Below are 15,881 nucleotides of genomic sequence, written 5' to 3'. Positions count from 1 at the left end.
TCGGTGTGTTTCCCTCCCTCCCCCTCAGTGTGTTTCCCTCCCCTTCCCTCGGTGTGTTTCCCTCCCTCCCTCAGTGTGTTTCCCTCCCTCTCCCTCAGTGTGTTTACCTCCCTCCCTCAGTGTGTTTCCCTCCCTCTCCCTCCCCCTCAGTGTGTTTCCCTCTCTCCCTCAGTGTGTTTCCCTCCCTCCCTACCTCAGTGTGTTTCCCTCCCTCCCTCCCTCCCTCAGTGTGTTTCCCTCTCTCCCTCGGTGTGTTTCACTCCCTCCCCCTCAGTGTGTTTCCCTCCCTCCCCCTCGGTGTGTTTCCCTCCCTCCCCCTCAGTGTGTTTCCCACCCTCCCCCTCAGTGTGTTTCCCTCCCTCTCCCTCGGTGTGTTTCCCTCCCTCTCCCTCGGTGTGTTTCCCTCCCCCTCCCTCAGTGTGTTTCCCTCCCCCTCCCTCAGTGTGTTTCCCTCCCTCCCCCTCAGTGTGTTTCCCACCCTCCCCCTCAGTGTGTTTCCCTCCCTCTCCCTCGGTGTGTTTCCCTCCCTCTCCCTCGGTGTGTTTCCCTCCCTCTCCCTCGGTGTGTTTCCGTCCCCCCCTCAGTGTGTTTCCCTCCATCCCTCAGTGTGATTCCCTCCCTCTCCCTCGGTGTGTTTCCCTCCCTCTCCCTCGGTGTGTTTCCGTCCCCCCCTCAGTGTGTTTACCTCCCTCCCTCAGTGTGTTTCCCTCCCTCTCCCTCAGTGTGTTTACCTCCCTCCCTCGGTGTGTTTCCCTCCCTCTCCCTCAGTGTGTTTCCCTCCCTCTCCCTCAGTGTGTTTCCCTCCCTCTCCCTCAGTGTGTTTCCCTCCCTCCCTCAGTGTGTTTCCCTCCCTCCCTCAGTGTGTTTCCCTCCCTCTCCCTCAGTGTGTTTCCCTCCCTCTCCCTCGGTGTGTTTCCCTCCCTCTCCCTCGGTGTGTTTCCCTCCCTCTCCCTCAGTGTGTTTCCCTCCCTCTCCCTCAGAGTGTTTCCCTCCCTCCCTCAGTGTGTTTCCCTCCCTCTCCCTCAGTGTGTTTCCCTCCCTCTCCCTCAGTGTGTTTCCCTCCCTCTCACTCGGTGTGTTTCCCTCCCTCCCTCAGTGTGTTTCCCTCCCTACCCCTCGGTGTGTTTCCCTCCCTCCCCCTCAGTGTGTTTCCCTCCCTCTCCCTCGGTGTGTTTTCCTCCCTCCCTCAGTGTGTTTCCCTCCCTCTCCCTCAGAGTGTTTCCCTCCCTCCCTCAGTGTGTTTCCCTCCCTCTCCCTCAGTGTGTTTCCCTCCCTCTCCCTCAGTGTGTTTCCCTCCCTCCCCCTCGGTGTGTTTCCCTCCCTCTCCCTCAGTGTGTTTCCCTCCCTCTCCCTCAGTGTGTTTCCCTCCCTCCCTCAGTGTGTTTCCCTCCCTCTCCCTCAGTGTGTTTACCTCCCTCCCTCAGTGTGTTTCCCTCCCTCCCTCAGTGTGTTTCCCTCCCCCTCGGTGTCTTTCCCTCCCTCCCCCTCAGTGTGTTTCCCTCCCTCTCCCTCAGTGTGTTTCCCTCCCCCTCAGTGTGTTTCCCTCCCTCTCCCTCAGTGTGTTTCCCTCCCCCACCTCAGTGTGTTTCCCTCCCTCCCCCTCAGTGTGTTTCCCTCCCTCTCCCTCAGTGTGTTTCCCTCCCTCCCCCTCAGTGTGTTTCCCTCCCTCTCCCTCAGTGTGTTTCCCTCCCTCCCCCTCGGTGTGTTTCCCTCCCCTTCCCTCGGTGTGTTTCCCTCCCTCTCCCTCAGTGTGTTTCCCTCCCTCTCCCTCAGTGTGTTTCCCTCCCTCCCCCTCGGTGTGTTTCCCTCCCCTTCCCTCGGTGTGTTTCCCTCCCTCTCCCTCAGTGTGTTTCCCTCCCTCCCCCTCGGTGTGTTTCCCTCCCTCTCCCTCAGTGTGTTTCCCTCCCTCTCCCTCAGTGTGTTTCCCTCCCTCCCTCAGTGTGTTTCCCTCCCTCTCCCTCAGTGTGTTTACCTCCCTCCCTCAGTGTGTTTCCCTCCCTCCCTCAGTGTGTTTCCCTCCCCCTCGGTGTCTTTCCCTCCCTCCCCCTCAGTGTGTTTCCCTCCCTCTCCCTCAGTGTGTTTCCCTCCCCCTCAGTGTGTTTCCCTCCCTCTCCCTCAGTGTGTTTCCCTCCCCCACCTCAGTGTGTTTCCCTCCCTCCCCCTCAGTGTGTTTCCCTCCCTCTCCCTCAGTGTGTTTCCCTCCCTCCCCCTCAGTGTGTTTCCCTCCCTCTCCCTCAGTGTGTTTCCCTCCCTCCCCCTCAGTGTGTTTCCCTCCCTGTCCCTCAGTGTGTTTCCCTCCCTCCTCCTCAGTGTGTTTCCCTCCCTCTCCCTCGGTGTGTTTCCCTCCCTCCCTCAGTGTGTTTCCCTCCCTCTCCCTCGGTGTGTTTCCCTCCCCTTCCCTCGGTGTGTTTCCCTCCCTCCCTCCCTCAGTGTGTTTCCCTCTCTCCCTCGGTGTGTTTCACTCCCTCCCCCTCAGTGTGTTTCCCTCCCTCCCCCTCGGTGTGTTTCCCTCCCTCCCCCTCGGTGTGTTTCCCTCCCTCCCCCTCAGAGTGTTTCCCTCCCTCCCTCAGTGTGTTTCCCTCCCTCTCCCTCAGTGTGTTTCCCTCCCCCTCCCTCAGTGTGTTTCCCTCCCTCCCCCTCGGTGTGTTTCCCTCCCTCTCCCTCAGTGTGTTTCCCTCCCTCCCCCTCAGTGTGTTTCCCACCCTCCCCCTCAGTGTGTTTCCCTCCCTCTCCCTCGGTGTGTTTCCCTCCCTCTCCCTCGGTGTGTTTCCCTCCCTCTCCCTCGGTGTGTTTCCCTCCCTCCCCCTCGGTGTGTTTCCCTCCCCTCCTCAGTGTGTTTCCCTCCCTCCCTCAGTGTGATTCCCTCCCTCTCCCTCAGTGTGTTTACCTCCCTCTCCCTCAGTGTGTTTCCCTCCCCCACCTCAGTGTGTTTCCCTCCCTCCCCCTCAGTGTGTTTCCCTCCCTCTCCCTCAGTGTGTTTCCCTCCCTCCCCCTCAGTGTGTTTCCCTCCCTCTCCCTCAGTGTGTTTCCCTCCCTCCCCCTCGGTGTGTTTCCCTCCCCTTCCCTCGGTGTGTTTCCCTCCCTCCTCCTCGGTGTGTTTCCCTCCCTCTCCCTCAGTGTGTTTGCCTCCCTCCCTCAGTGTGTTTCACTCCCTCCCCCTCAGTGTGTTTCCCTCCCTCTCCCTCAGTGTGTTTCCCTCCCTCCCCCTCAGTGTGTTTCCCTCCCCCTCCCTCAGTGTGTTTCCCTCCCCCTCCCTCAGTGTGTTTCCCTCCCTCCCCCTCAGTGTGTTTCCCACCCTCCCCCTCAGTGTGTTTCCCTCCCTCTCCCTCGGTGTGTTTCCCTCCCTCTCCCTCTGTGTGTTTCCCTCCCTCTCCCTCGGTGTGTTTCCCTCCTTCTCCCTCGGTGTGTTTCCCTCCCTCTCCCTCGGTGTGTTTCCCTCCCTCCCCCTCGGTGTGTTTCCGTCCCCCCCTCAGTGTGTTCCCTCCCTCCCTCAGTGTGTTTCCCTCCCTCTCCCTCAGTGTGTTTCCCTCCCCCTCGGTGTGTTTCCCTCCCTCTCCCTCAGTGTGTTTGCCTCCCTCCCTCAGTGTGTTTCACTCCCTCCCCCTCAGTGTGTTTCCCTCCCTCTCCCTCAGTGTGTTTCCCTCCCTCTCCCTCGGTGTGTTTCCCTCCCTCCCTCAGTGTGTTTCCCTCCCTCCCCCTCAGTGTGTTTCCCTCCCCCTCCCTCAGTGTGTTTCCCTCCCCCTCCCTCAGTGTGTTTCCCTCCCCCTCCCTCAGTGTGTTTCACTCCCTCCCCCTCAGTGTGTTTCCCTCCCTCTCCCTCAGTGTGTTTCCCTCCCTCCCCCTCAGTGTGTTTCCCTCCCTCTCCCTCAGTGTGTTTCCCTCCCTCCCCCTCAGTGTGTTTCCCACCCTCCCCCTCAGTGTGTTTCCCTCCCTCTCCCTCGGTGTGTTTCCCTCCCTCTCCCTCTGTGTGTTTCCCTCCCTCTCCCTCGGTGTGTTTCCCTCCTTCTCCCTCGGTGTGTTTCCCTCCCTCTCCCTCGGTGTGTTTCCCTCCCTCCCCCTCGGTGTGTTTCCGTCCCCCCCTCAGTGTGTTTCCCTCCCTCCCTCAGTGTGATTCCCTCCCTCTCCCTCAGTGTGTTTACCTCCCTCCCTCAGTGTGTTTCCCTCCCTCTCCCTCAGTGTGTTTCACTCCCTCCCTCAGTGTGTTTCCCTCCCTCTCCCTCAGTGTGTTTCCCTCCCTCTCCCTCAGTGTGTTTCCCTCCCTCCCTCAGTGTGTTTCCCTCCCTCCCTCAGTGTGTTTCCCTCCCTCTCCCTCAGTGTGTTTCCCTCCCTCTCCCTCGGTGTGTTTCCCTCCCTCTCCCTCGGTGTGTTTCCCTCCCTCTCCCTCAGTGTGTTTCCCTCCCTCTCCCTCAGAGTGTTTCCCTCCCTCCCTCAGTGTGTTTCCCTCCCTCTCCCTCAGTGTGTTTCCCTCCCTCTCCCTCAGTGTGTTTCCCTCCCTCTCACTCGGTGTGTTTCCCTCCCTCCCTCAGTGTGTTTCCCTCCCTCCCCCTCGGTGTGTTTCCCTCCCTCCCCCTCAGTGTGTTTCCCTCCCTCTCCCTCGGTGTGTTTTCCTCCCTCCCTCAGTGTGTTTCCCTCCCTCTCCCTCAGAGTGTTTCCCTCCCTCCCTCAGTGTGTTTCCCTCCCTCTCCCTCAGTGTGTTTCCCTCCCTCTCACTCGGTGTGTTTCCCTCCCTCCCTCAGTGTGTTTCCCTCCCTCCCCCTCGGTGTGTTTCCCTCCCTCCCCCTCGGTGTGTTTCCCTCCCTCCCCCTCGGTGTGTTTCCCTCCCTCCCCCTCAGTGTGTTTCCCTCCCTCCCCCTCAGTGTGTTTCCCTCCCTCTCCCTCAGTGTGTTTCCCTCCCTCCCTCAGTGTGTTTCCCTCCCCCTCGGTGTCTTTCCCTCCCTCCCCCTCAGTGTGTTTCCCTCCCTCTCCCTCAGTGTGTTTACCTCCCTCCCTCAGTGTGTTTCCCTCCGTCTCCCTCAGTGTGTTTCCCTCCCCCTCGGTGTGTTTCCCTCCCTCTCCCTCAGTGTGTTTCCCTCCCTCCCCCTCAGTGTGTTTCCCTCCCTCCCCCTCAGTGTGTTTCCCTCCCTCTCCCTCAGTGTGTTTCCCTCCCTCCCCCTCAGTGTGTTTCCCTCCCTCTCCCTCGGTGTGTTTCCCTCCCTCCCTCAGTGTGTTTCCCTCCCTCCCCCTCAGTGTGTTTCCCTCCCTCCCCCTCAGTGTGTTTCCCTCCCTCTCCCTCAGTGTGTTTCCCTCCCTCTCCCTCAGTGTGTTTCCCTCCCTCCCTCAGTGTGTTTCCCTCCCTCCCCCTCAGTGTGTTTCCCTCCCTCCCCCTCGGTGTGTTTCCCTCCCTCCCTCAGTGTGTTTCCCTCCCTCTCCCTCAGTGTGTTTCCCTCCCCCTCCCTCAGTGTGTTTCCCTCCCCCACCTCAGTGTGTTTCCCTCCCCCTCGGTGTGTTTCCCTCCCTCTCCCTCAGTGTGTTTCCCTCCCCCTCAGTGTGTTTCCCTCCCTCCCCCTCAGTGTGTTTCCCTCCCTCCCCCTCAGTGTGTTTCCCTCCCTCCCTCAGTGTGTTTCCCTCCCTCCCTCCCTCAGTGTGTTTCCCTCCCTCTCCCTCAGTGTGTTTCCCTCCCTCTCCCTTTCCCTCCCTCCCCTCAGTGTGTTTCCCTCCTCCTCCCTCAGTGTGTTTCCCTCCCCTCCCCTCAGTGTGTTTCCCTCCCTCCCTCAGTGTGTTTCCCTCCCTCCCCCTCAGTGTGTTTCCCCCTCGGTGTGTTTCCCTCCCTCTCCCTCAGTGTGTTTCCCTCCCCTCCCTCAGTGTGTTTCCCTCCTCCTCAGTGTTTTTCCCTCCCCCCTCAGTGTGTTTCCCTCCCTCCCCCTCAGTGTGTTTTCCCTCCCTCCTCCCTCAGTGTGTTCTCCTCCCTCTCCCTCAGTGTGTTTCCCTCCCTCTCCTCAGTGTGTTTCCCTCCCTCTCCCCTCAGTGTGTTTCCCTCCCTCTCCCTCGTGTGTTTCCCTCCCTCTCCCTCAGTGTGTTTCCCTCCCTCTCCCTCAGTGTGTTTCCCTCCCTCCCCTCGGTGTGTTTCCCTCCCTCTCCCTCGGTGTGTTTCCCTCCTCCCTCAGTGTGTTTCCCTCCCTCCCTCAGTGTGTTTCCCTCCCTCCTCCCTCAGTGTGTTTCCCTCCCTCCCTCCCTCAGTGTGTTTCCCTCCCTCTCCCTCAGTGTGTTTCCCTCCCTCTCCCTCAGTGTGTTTCCCTCCCTCTCCCTCAGTGTGTTTCCCTCCCTCCCCCTCAGTGTGTTTCCCTCCCTCCCTCAGTGTGTTTCCCTCCCTCCCCCCTCAGTGTGTTTCCCTCCCCCTCGTGTGTTTCCCTCCCTCTCCCTCAGTGTGTTTCCCTCCCTCCCCCTCGGTGTGTTTCCCTCCCCTCCCTCGGTGTGTTTCCCTCCCTCCTCCTCAGTGTGTTTCCCTCCCTCTCCCTCAGTGTGTTTCCCTCCCTCTCCCTCAGTGTGTTTCCCTCCCTCTCCCTCAGTGTGTTTCCCTCCCTCTCCCTCGGTGTGTTTCCCTCCCTCTCCCTCGGTGTGTTTCCCTCCCTCTCCCTCGGTGTGTTTCCCTCCCTCCCTCAGTGTGTTTCCCTCCCTCTCCCTCAGTGTGTTTACCTCCCTCCCTCAGTGTGTTTCCCTCCCTCCCTCCCTCAGTGTGTTCCCTCCCTCCCCCTCAGTGTGTTTCCCTCTCTCCCCCTCAGTGTGTTTCCCTCCCTCTCCCTCGGGTGTTTCACTCCCTCCCCCTCAGTGTGTTTCCCTCCCTCTCCCTCGGTGTGTTTCACTCCTCCCCCTCAGTGTGTTTCCCTCCCTCCCCCTCGGGTGTGTTTCCCTCCCTCCCCTCAGTGTGTTTCCCTCCCTCCCCCTCAGTGTGTTTCCCTCCCTCTCCCTCAGTGTGTTTCCCTCCCTCCCCCTCGGTGTGTTTCCCTCCCTCCCCCTCAGTGGTGTTTCCCTCCCTCCCCCTCAGTGTGTTTCCCTCCCTCTCCCTCAGTGTGTTTCCCTCCCTCCCTCAGTGTGTTTCCCTCCCCCTCAGTGTGTTTCCCTCCCTCCCCCTCAGTGTGTTTCCCTCCCTCTCCCTCAGTGTGTTTACCTCCCTCCCTCAGTGTGTTTCCCTCCCTCTCCCTCAGTGTGTTTCCCTCCCCTCGGTGTGTTTCCCTCCCTCTCCCTCAGTGTGTTTCCCTCCCTCCCCCTCAGTGTGTTTCCCTCCCTCCCCCTCAGTGTGTTTCCCTCCCTCTCCCTCAGTGTGTTTCCCTCCCTCCCCCTCAGTGTGTTTCCCTCCCTCTCCCTCAGTGTGTTTCCCTCCCTCCCTCAGTGTGTTTCCCTCCCTCCCCCTCAGTGTGTTTCCCTCCCTCCCCCTCAGTGTGTTTCCCTCCCTCCCTCAGTGTGTTTCCCTCCCTCCCCCTCAGTGTGTTTCCCTCCCTCCCCCTCGGTGTGTTTCCCTCCCTCCCTCAGTGTGTTTCCCTCCCTCCCTCAGTGTGTTTCCCTCCCTCTCCCTCAGTGTGTTTCCCTCCCCCTCGGTGTGTTTCCCTCCCTCTCCCTCAGTGTGTTTCCCTCCCCCTCAGTGTGTTTCCCTCCCTCCCCCTCAGTGTGTTTCCCTCCCTCTCCCTCAGTGTGTTTCCCTCCCTCCCCCTCAGTGTGTTTCCCTCCCTCTCCCTCAGTGTGTTTCCCTCCCTCCCTCCCTCCCTCAGTGTGTTTCCCTCCCTCTCCCTCGGTGTGTTTCCCTCCCTCCCCCTCGGTGTGTTTCCCTCCCTCCCTCAGTGTGTTTCCCTCCCTCCCTCAGTGTGTTTCCCTCCCTCTCCCTCAGTGTGTTTCCCTCCCCCACCTCAGTGTGTTTCCCTCCCCCTCGGTGTGTTTCCCTCCCTCTCCCTCAGTGTGTTTCCCTCCCCTCAGTGTGTTTCCCTCCCTCCCCCTCAGTGTGTTTCCCTCCCTCTCCCTCAGTGTGTTTCCCTCCCTCCCTCCCTCCCTCAGTGTGTTTCCCTCCCTCTCCCTCAGTGTGTTTCCCTCCCTCTCCCTCAGTGTGTTTCCCTCCCTCCCCCTCAGTGTGTTTCCCTCCCTCCCTCAGTGTGTTTCCCTCCCTCCCCCTCAGTGTGTTTCCCTCCCCCTCGGTGTGTTTCCCTCCCTCTCCCTCAGTGTGTTTCCCTCCCTCCCCCTCGGTGTGTTTCCCTCCCCTTCCCTCGGTGTGTTTCCCTCCCTCCTCCTCAGTGTGTTTCCCTCCCTCCTCCTCGGTGTGTTTCCCTCCCTCTCCCTCGGTGTGTTTCCCTCCCTCCTCCTCAGTGTGTTTCCCTCCCTCCTCCTCGGTGTGTTTCCCTCCCTCTCCCTCGGTGTGTTTCCCTCCCTCTCCCTCGGTGTGTTTCCCTCCCTCTCCCTCGGTGTGTTTCCCTCCCTCTCCCTCGGTGTGTTTCCCTCCCTCTCCCTCGGTGTGTTTCCCTCCCTCCCTCCCTCAGTGTGTTTCCCTCTCTCCCTCGGTGTGTTTCACTCCCTCCCCCTCAGTGTGTTTCCCTCCCTCCCCCTCGGTGTGTTTCCCTCCCTCCCCCTCGGTGTGTTTCCCTCCCTCCCCCTCGGTGTGTTTCCCTCTCTCCCCCTCAGAGTGTTTCCCTCCCTCCCTCAGTGTGTTTCCCTCCCTCTCCCTCAGTGTGTTTCCCTCCCCCTCCCTCAGTGTGTTTCCCTCCCTCTCCCTCGGTGTGTTTCCCTCCCTCTCCCTCAGTGTGTTTCCCTCCCCCTCGGTGTGTTTCCCTCCCTCCCCCTCAGTGTGTTTCCCTCCCTCTCCCTCAGTGTGTTTCCCTCCCTCCCCCTCGGTGTGTTTCCCTCCCTCCCCCTCAGAGTGTTTCCCTCCCTCCCTCAGTGTGTTTCCCTCCCTCTCCCTCAGTGTGTTTCCCTCCCCCTCCCTCAGTGTGTTTCCCTCCCCCTCCCTCAGTGTGTTTCCCTCCCTCCCCCTCAGTGTGTTTCCCACCCTCCCCCTCAGTGTGTTTCCCTCCCTCTCCCTCGGTGTGTTTCCCTCCCTCTCCCTCGGTGTGTTTCCCTCCCTCTCCCTCGGTGTGTTTCCCTCCCTCCCCCTCGGTGTGTTTCCCTCCCCCCCTCAGTGTGTTTCCCTCCCTCCCTCAGTGTGTTTCCCTCCCTCTCCCTCAGTGTGTTTCCCTCCCCCTCAGTGTGTTTCCCTCCCTCCCCCTCAGTGTGTTTCCCTCCCTCTCCCTCAGTGTGTTTCCCTCCCTCCCCCTCAGTGTGTTTCCCTCCCTCTCCCTCAGTGTGTTTCCCTCCCCCTCAGTGTGTTTCCCTCCCTCTCCCTCAGTGTGTTTCCCTCCCTCTCCCTCAGTGTGTTTCCCTCCCTCCCCCTCAGGGTGTTTCCCTCCCTCCCTCAGTGTGTTTCCCTCCCTCCCTCCCTCAGTGTGTTTCCCTCCCTCCCTCCCTCAGTGTGTTTCCCTCCCTCCCTCCCTCAGTGTGTTTCCCTCCCTCTCCCTCAGTGTGTTTCCCTCCCTCCCCCTCAGTGTGTTTCCCTCCCTCTCCCTCAGTGTGTTTCCCTCCCTCCCCCTCAGGGTGTTTCCCTCCCTCTCCCTCAGTGTGTTTCCCTCCCTCCCCCTCGGTGTGTTTCCCTCCCTCGCTCCCTCTCCCTCGGTTGTGTTAAATAACGATTGTCTCTTCAAGAGGCTGACCCCTTGGTGTCCGCAGGCTCAGCAGGTTCTTCAGGACTTCCTGGCAAAGAAGCAGCAGCTCTCGGACTCCATTCGACAGGCCGACCGGAGTATGACCGCCTCAGAGAGGGAGATCCAAGGTACCGTTCTCCTCAACTCCCTTAGTTCCACAATCCAAGTGTCGGCCCTTCAGCCTATCATTGCCTGTGTTAGCTCTGTGCAATCCCATTCTCCCCTGCCCCACACTTCCTTGGATTATTCCTATTACCCCAAGGGAGAGCAGCACTGACCTTCCATCGAAGCAGAGGCCATTCAGCCCTTCCTGCCTGTTCTACTGTCCAATACGATCATGGCTGATCACCCGACTCAGTCCCCTGTTCCCACGTTCTCCCTGTTGATCCCTTCAGTCCGAGGAACTCTATCCCATTCCTTCCTGAAAACATTCCAGTGTTTCGGCCTCGATCGCTCCCCCCGCTCCCCCCCTGTGGCAGAGAGTTCCAGTCTCCCCCAATCTCTGGGTGAATCTCCTCATCTCAGTTCTGAGTGGCTGACCCCGTTTCCTTAGCCTGTGACCCCCCCCATCCAGGATCTGAACTCCCTAGTCGTCAGGAACATCCTTTCCCCCAGCCTGGTCCGGTTAGAACTTCACAGGTTTCTGTGAGATCCCTCCCTCCATTTCTTCCAAACTGCCCTGAATATGGTCCGAACCGATTCAGTCTCTCTTCGTCCGTCAGTCCTGCCATCCCGGGAGTCAGTCTGAGAAACCTGTATTACACTCCCTCCCTCACCAGGACATTCCTCCTCAGAGAAGGAGACCAGGACTGTACACACGCTACTCCAGGGTGTGGTCTCACCAAGGCCCCCTGTATAACTGCAGCAAGAGCTCCTGCTCCTGTACTCCAAGCCTCTCACTGTGAAGGCCACTCTACCTTTCACCTTCCTCACCGCCTGCTGTCCCTGCAATGTTTACCTTCAGCGATGGTAACCCAGGTCACTTTGCACTTCCTGAAATTTCCCTGTTCAGGAAATAAGCCACTTTTCCAGAATATTCCTGTTTAAAAATGCTTCAAATAATGACAGATTTGAAAAGGAAGAGGACATGTGCGGGGATGGGGTTGGGGGGCAATAATATATCTAACAAAAACCAATATAGTTCAGGATGGTTATAGTCATCCAGCATGGAAACAGACCCTTCGGTCCCACCCGTCCATGCCGACCAGATATCCCAACCCAATCTAGTCCCACCTGCCAGCACCCTGCCCATATCCCTCCAAACCCTTCCTATTCATATATCCATCCAAATGCCTTCACCACTTCCTCTGGCAACTCGTTCCATACACACACCACCCTCTGCGTGAAAACGTTGCCCCTCAGCTCCCTTTTATATCTTTCTCCTCTCACCCTAAACCTATGCCCTCTAGTTTTGGACTCCCCCACCCCAGGGAAAAGACTTTGCCTATTTACCCTGTCCATGCCCCTCATGAGTTTATAAACCTCGATAAGGTCACCCCTCAGCCTCTGATGCTCCGGGGAAAACAGCCCCAGCCTGTTCAGCCTCTCCCTGTAACTCAAATCCTCCAACCCTGGCAACATCCTTGTAAATCTTTTCTGAACCCTTTCAAGTTTCACAACATCTTTCCGATAGGAAGGAGACCAGAATTGCACGCAATATTCCAACAGTGGCCTAACCAATGTCCTGTACAGCCGCATCATGACCTCCCAACTCCTGTACTCAATACTCTGACCAATAAAGGAAAGCATACCAAACACCTTCTTCACTATCCTATCTACCTGCAACTCCACTTTCAAGGAGCTATGAAACTCTTTGTTGAACAATACTCCCGAGGACCTTACGATTGAGTGTATAAGTCCTGCTCAGATTTGCTTTCCCAAAATGCAACACCTCGCATTTATCTGAATTAAACTCCATCTGCCACTTCTCAGCCCATTGGCCCATCTGGTCCAGATCCTGTTGTAATCTGAGGTAACCCTCTTCGCTGTCCACTACACCCTCCAATATTGGTGTCATCTGCAAACTGACTAACTGCACCTCCTGTGTTCAGATCCGGATCATTTGAACCTGGGTTCAAATCAGACCATGGTGGATGGTAAAAGTTGATGGTAAAATCCGCAGTTGAGAACTAGTCTCATGGTAAGGACTGTTGATGATAGCCCCCTGCTCCTCTTGTGCCCTTTAAGAGAAGGGAATCTAACCTTAATTGGAACTGCACATAACTTGCAGCCCTTGGTGATGTGATGGATTGTTACTGCGCAGTAAATACTGGCCGAGCCCGTGACACCCACGCACTGGGAATAAAAGCGTAAAAGCTAAATTTGACAAGATGTCCTCTGAAAATGGAAGGCGCCTGTTGATTCTGGGTGTTTGGTCAGGCCCCTCGGCCTCCTACACTCCCGGGAAATAAAAGTCCCAGCCCATCCAGTCTCTCCCAGTACCCAAACTCTCCGGTCCCAGCAACACCCTGGTAAATCCGGGTCAGTATTCGCCACAGAAACAGATCAAATTCACCGAGGTGAGGAAAGAGAGGTTGTTCGTAATGACTGCAGTAACCCCACAACCAGGGTGTTACATAGAACACACAATGTAGAACAGTACAGCACAGTACAGGCCCTTCGGCCCTCGATGTTGTCTGGCCTTTTATCCTACTCTCCGATCAGACTAACCGACACACCCTTCATGGTATTATCTTCCATGTGCCTATCCAAGAGTTATTTAAAAGCCCCTAATGTCTCTGACTCTACTACCACTGCTAGGCAGTGCATTCCACCCACCCACCACCGACCCTGAACCTTCCTCCAATTGGTGATCTGCCTGAGCCACCTAAACCCCGGTGTCCATTCCTTCTGGGTTGTCTCCGAGCAGCTGCACGGGAGAGGGCAGAAGTAGCGGAACAGCAGCGGAAAGCGAAGGAAGAGGAGAGACGTGCGGCCGAGCAACGCCTGGCGGATGAGAGGAGGGCGGCCGAGGTGAATTTGGCTCAGCTGAAAGAGAAAGCCCAGCAGGAGCAGGTCCGACTGCTACAGGAACACGAGAAGGTCCTGATGCAGAGGCTGCAGGAGCACGACAAGCTGGTGAAGGAAGGGTTCCAGGAGCGTGCAAAGGCCCTGCAGCGAGAGATCGACTCTTTGAAAGAGGAGAAGAAAGAGGCAGCATCCCCTTCCTTGGTGGATGTGGTTATCGACACGTCCATTCTCGCAGCTCCCGGCTACTTCAAAGCTATCCCAATCGCTGCCAAACTGGGCAAGTTTCTGTGGAACAAGTTCTTCTGAGCGTACTCTGTGTCTTCAAAAACTGAAACCCAAACCTCCCCTACCACCCCACCCAGATTAGTGGAACAAAGGCCACTTTGCACAGTGTAGCCAAGGGAAAGCAAAGATTACAGTGGTTCACTCACACACACACACTCCCTCTCACAGGGCTATACCCCCATCACACTCACACACACACACCCCCTCTCACAGGGTTATACCCCATCACACTCACACACACACACCCCCTCTCACAGGGTTATACCCCATCACACTCACACACACACACACCCTCTCACAGGGTTATACCTCATCACACTCACACACACCCCCCCCTCTCACAGGGTTATACCCCATCACACTCACACACACACACCCCCTCTCACAGGGTTATACCCCATCACACTCACACACACACACACCCTCTCACAGGGTTATACCCCCATCACACTCACACACACACACTCCCTCTCACAGGGTTATACCCCATCACACTCACACACACACACCCTCTCACAGGGTTATACCCCATCACACTCACACACACACACACACACACACCCTCTCACAGGGTTATACCCCCATCACACTCACACACACACACACCCTCTCACAGGGTTATACCCCATCACACTCACACACACACACACATACACCCTCTCACAGGGTTATACCCCCATCACACACACACACACACACACCCTCTCACAGGGTTATACCCCCATCACACTCACACACACACACCCCTCTCTCACAGGGTTATACCCCATCACACACACACACACACCCCCTCTCACAGGGTTATACCCCATCACACTCACACACACACACACCCTCTCACAGGGTTATACCCCATCACACTCACACACACACACCCTCTCACAGGGTTATACCCCATCACACTCACACACACACAACCCCCCCTCACAGGGTTATACCCCATCACACTCACACACACACACACCCCCCTCTCACAGGGTTATACCCCATCACACTCACACACACACACCCCCCTCTCACAGGGTTATACCCCATCACACTCACACACACACACCCTCTCACAGGGTTATACCCCATCACACACACACACACACCCTCTCACAGGGTTATACCCCATCACACTCACACACACACACACCCTCTCACAGGGTTATACCCCATCACACACACACACACACACCCCCCTCTCACAGGGTTATACCCCATCACACTCACACACACACACACCCTCTCACAGGGTTATACCCCATCACACACACACACACACCCTCTCACAGGGTTATACCCCATCACACTCACACACACACACCCTCTCACAGGGTTATACCCCATCACACTCACACACACACACACACACACAACCTCTCACAGGGTTATACCCCATCACACACACACACACACACACCCTCTCACAGGGTTATACCCCATCACACTCACACACACACACACCCCTCTCACAGGGTTATACCCCCATCACACTCACACTCACACACACCCTCTCACAGGGTTATACCCCATCACACACACTCACACACACACACACCCTCTCACAGGGTTATACCCCATCACACTCACACACACACACCCTCTCACAGGGTTATACCCCATCACACTCACACACACACACACACAACCTCTCACAGGGTTATACCCCATCACACTCACACACACACACACCCTCTCACAGGGTTATACCCCATCACACACACACACACACACACACCCTCTCACAGGGTTATACCCCATCACACTCACACACACACACCCCCCTCTCACAGGGTTATACCCCATCACACTCACACACACACACACCCTCTCACAGGGTTATACCCCCATCACACTCACACACACACACCCTCTCACAGGGTTATATCCCATCACACTCACACACACACACACCCTCTCACAGGGTTATACCCCATCACACTCACACACACACACACTCTCACAGGTTTATACCCCATCACACTCACACACACACACACCCACTCACAGGGTTATACCCCATCACACTCACACACACAACCTCTCACAGGGTTATACCCCATCACACTCACACACACACACCCCCCTCTCACAGGGTTATACCCCCATCACACTCACACACACACACACCCTCTCACAGGGTTATACCCCATCACACTCACACACACACACACACAACCTCTCACAGGGTTATACCCCATCACACTCACACACACACACCCTCTCACAGGGTTATACCCCCATCACACTCACACACACACACACCCTCTCACAGGGTTATACCCCCATCACACTCACACACACACACACCCTCTCACAGGGTTATACCCCCATCACACTCACACACACACACCCTCTCACAGGGTTATACCCCATCACACTCACACACACACACACCCTCTCGCAGGGTTATACCCCATCACACTCACACTCACACACACCCTCTCACAGGGTTATACCCCATCACACTCACACACACACCCTCTCACAGGGTTATACCCCATCACACTCACACTCACACACATCCTCTCACAGGGTTATACCCCATCACACTCACACACACACCCTCTCACAGGGTTATACCCCATCACACTCACACACACACACACCCCTCTCACAGGGTTATACCCCATCACACTCACACTCACACACACCCTCTCACAGGGTTATACCCCATCACACTCACACACACACACACACACACACCCTCTCACAGGGTTATACCCCCATCACACTCACACACACACACACCCTCTCACAGGGTTATACCCCATCACACTCACACACACACCCTCTCACAGGGTTATACCCCATCACACTCACACTCACACACACACACACCCTCTCACAGGGTTATACCCCCATCACACTCACACACACACACACCCTCTCACAGGGTTATACCCCATCACACTCACACACACACACACCCTCTCACAGGGTTATACC

The 15,881-nt window shown here is 57.3% G+C and overlaps 1 protein-coding gene across 1 annotated transcript in view; it reads left to right on the top strand.

The window, feature by feature from the left end:
* LOC122546793 (guanylate-binding protein 1-like) overlaps positions 1-13,063 on the top strand; it is a 162,380-nt gene extending 149,317 nt beyond the window's left edge. The window contains exons 6-7 of the mRNA XM_087981000.1: positions 9,718-9,820; positions 12,562-13,063. Coding sequence (XP_087837126.1) covers positions 9,718-9,820; positions 12,562-12,968 — 510 coding nt within the window. The 3' untranslated portion in view covers positions 12,969-13,063. The remainder of the gene's footprint in view (positions 1-9,717; positions 9,821-12,561) is intronic.
* The last annotated feature ends 2,818 nt before the right edge of the window (positions 13,064-15,881 follow it).

This window comes from Chiloscyllium plagiosum, unplaced genomic scaffold, assembly GCF_037043375.1.
Source record: "Chiloscyllium plagiosum isolate Xiang-an unplaced genomic scaffold, Cpla_swu_hap1 HiC_scaffold_38, whole genome shotgun sequence".
NCBI lineage: Eukaryota > Metazoa > Chordata > Chondrichthyes > Orectolobiformes > Hemiscylliidae > Chiloscyllium > Chiloscyllium plagiosum.
Note: the sequence above shows the minus strand (reverse complement) of the source record. Positions and strands in the feature narration are given on the sequence as shown.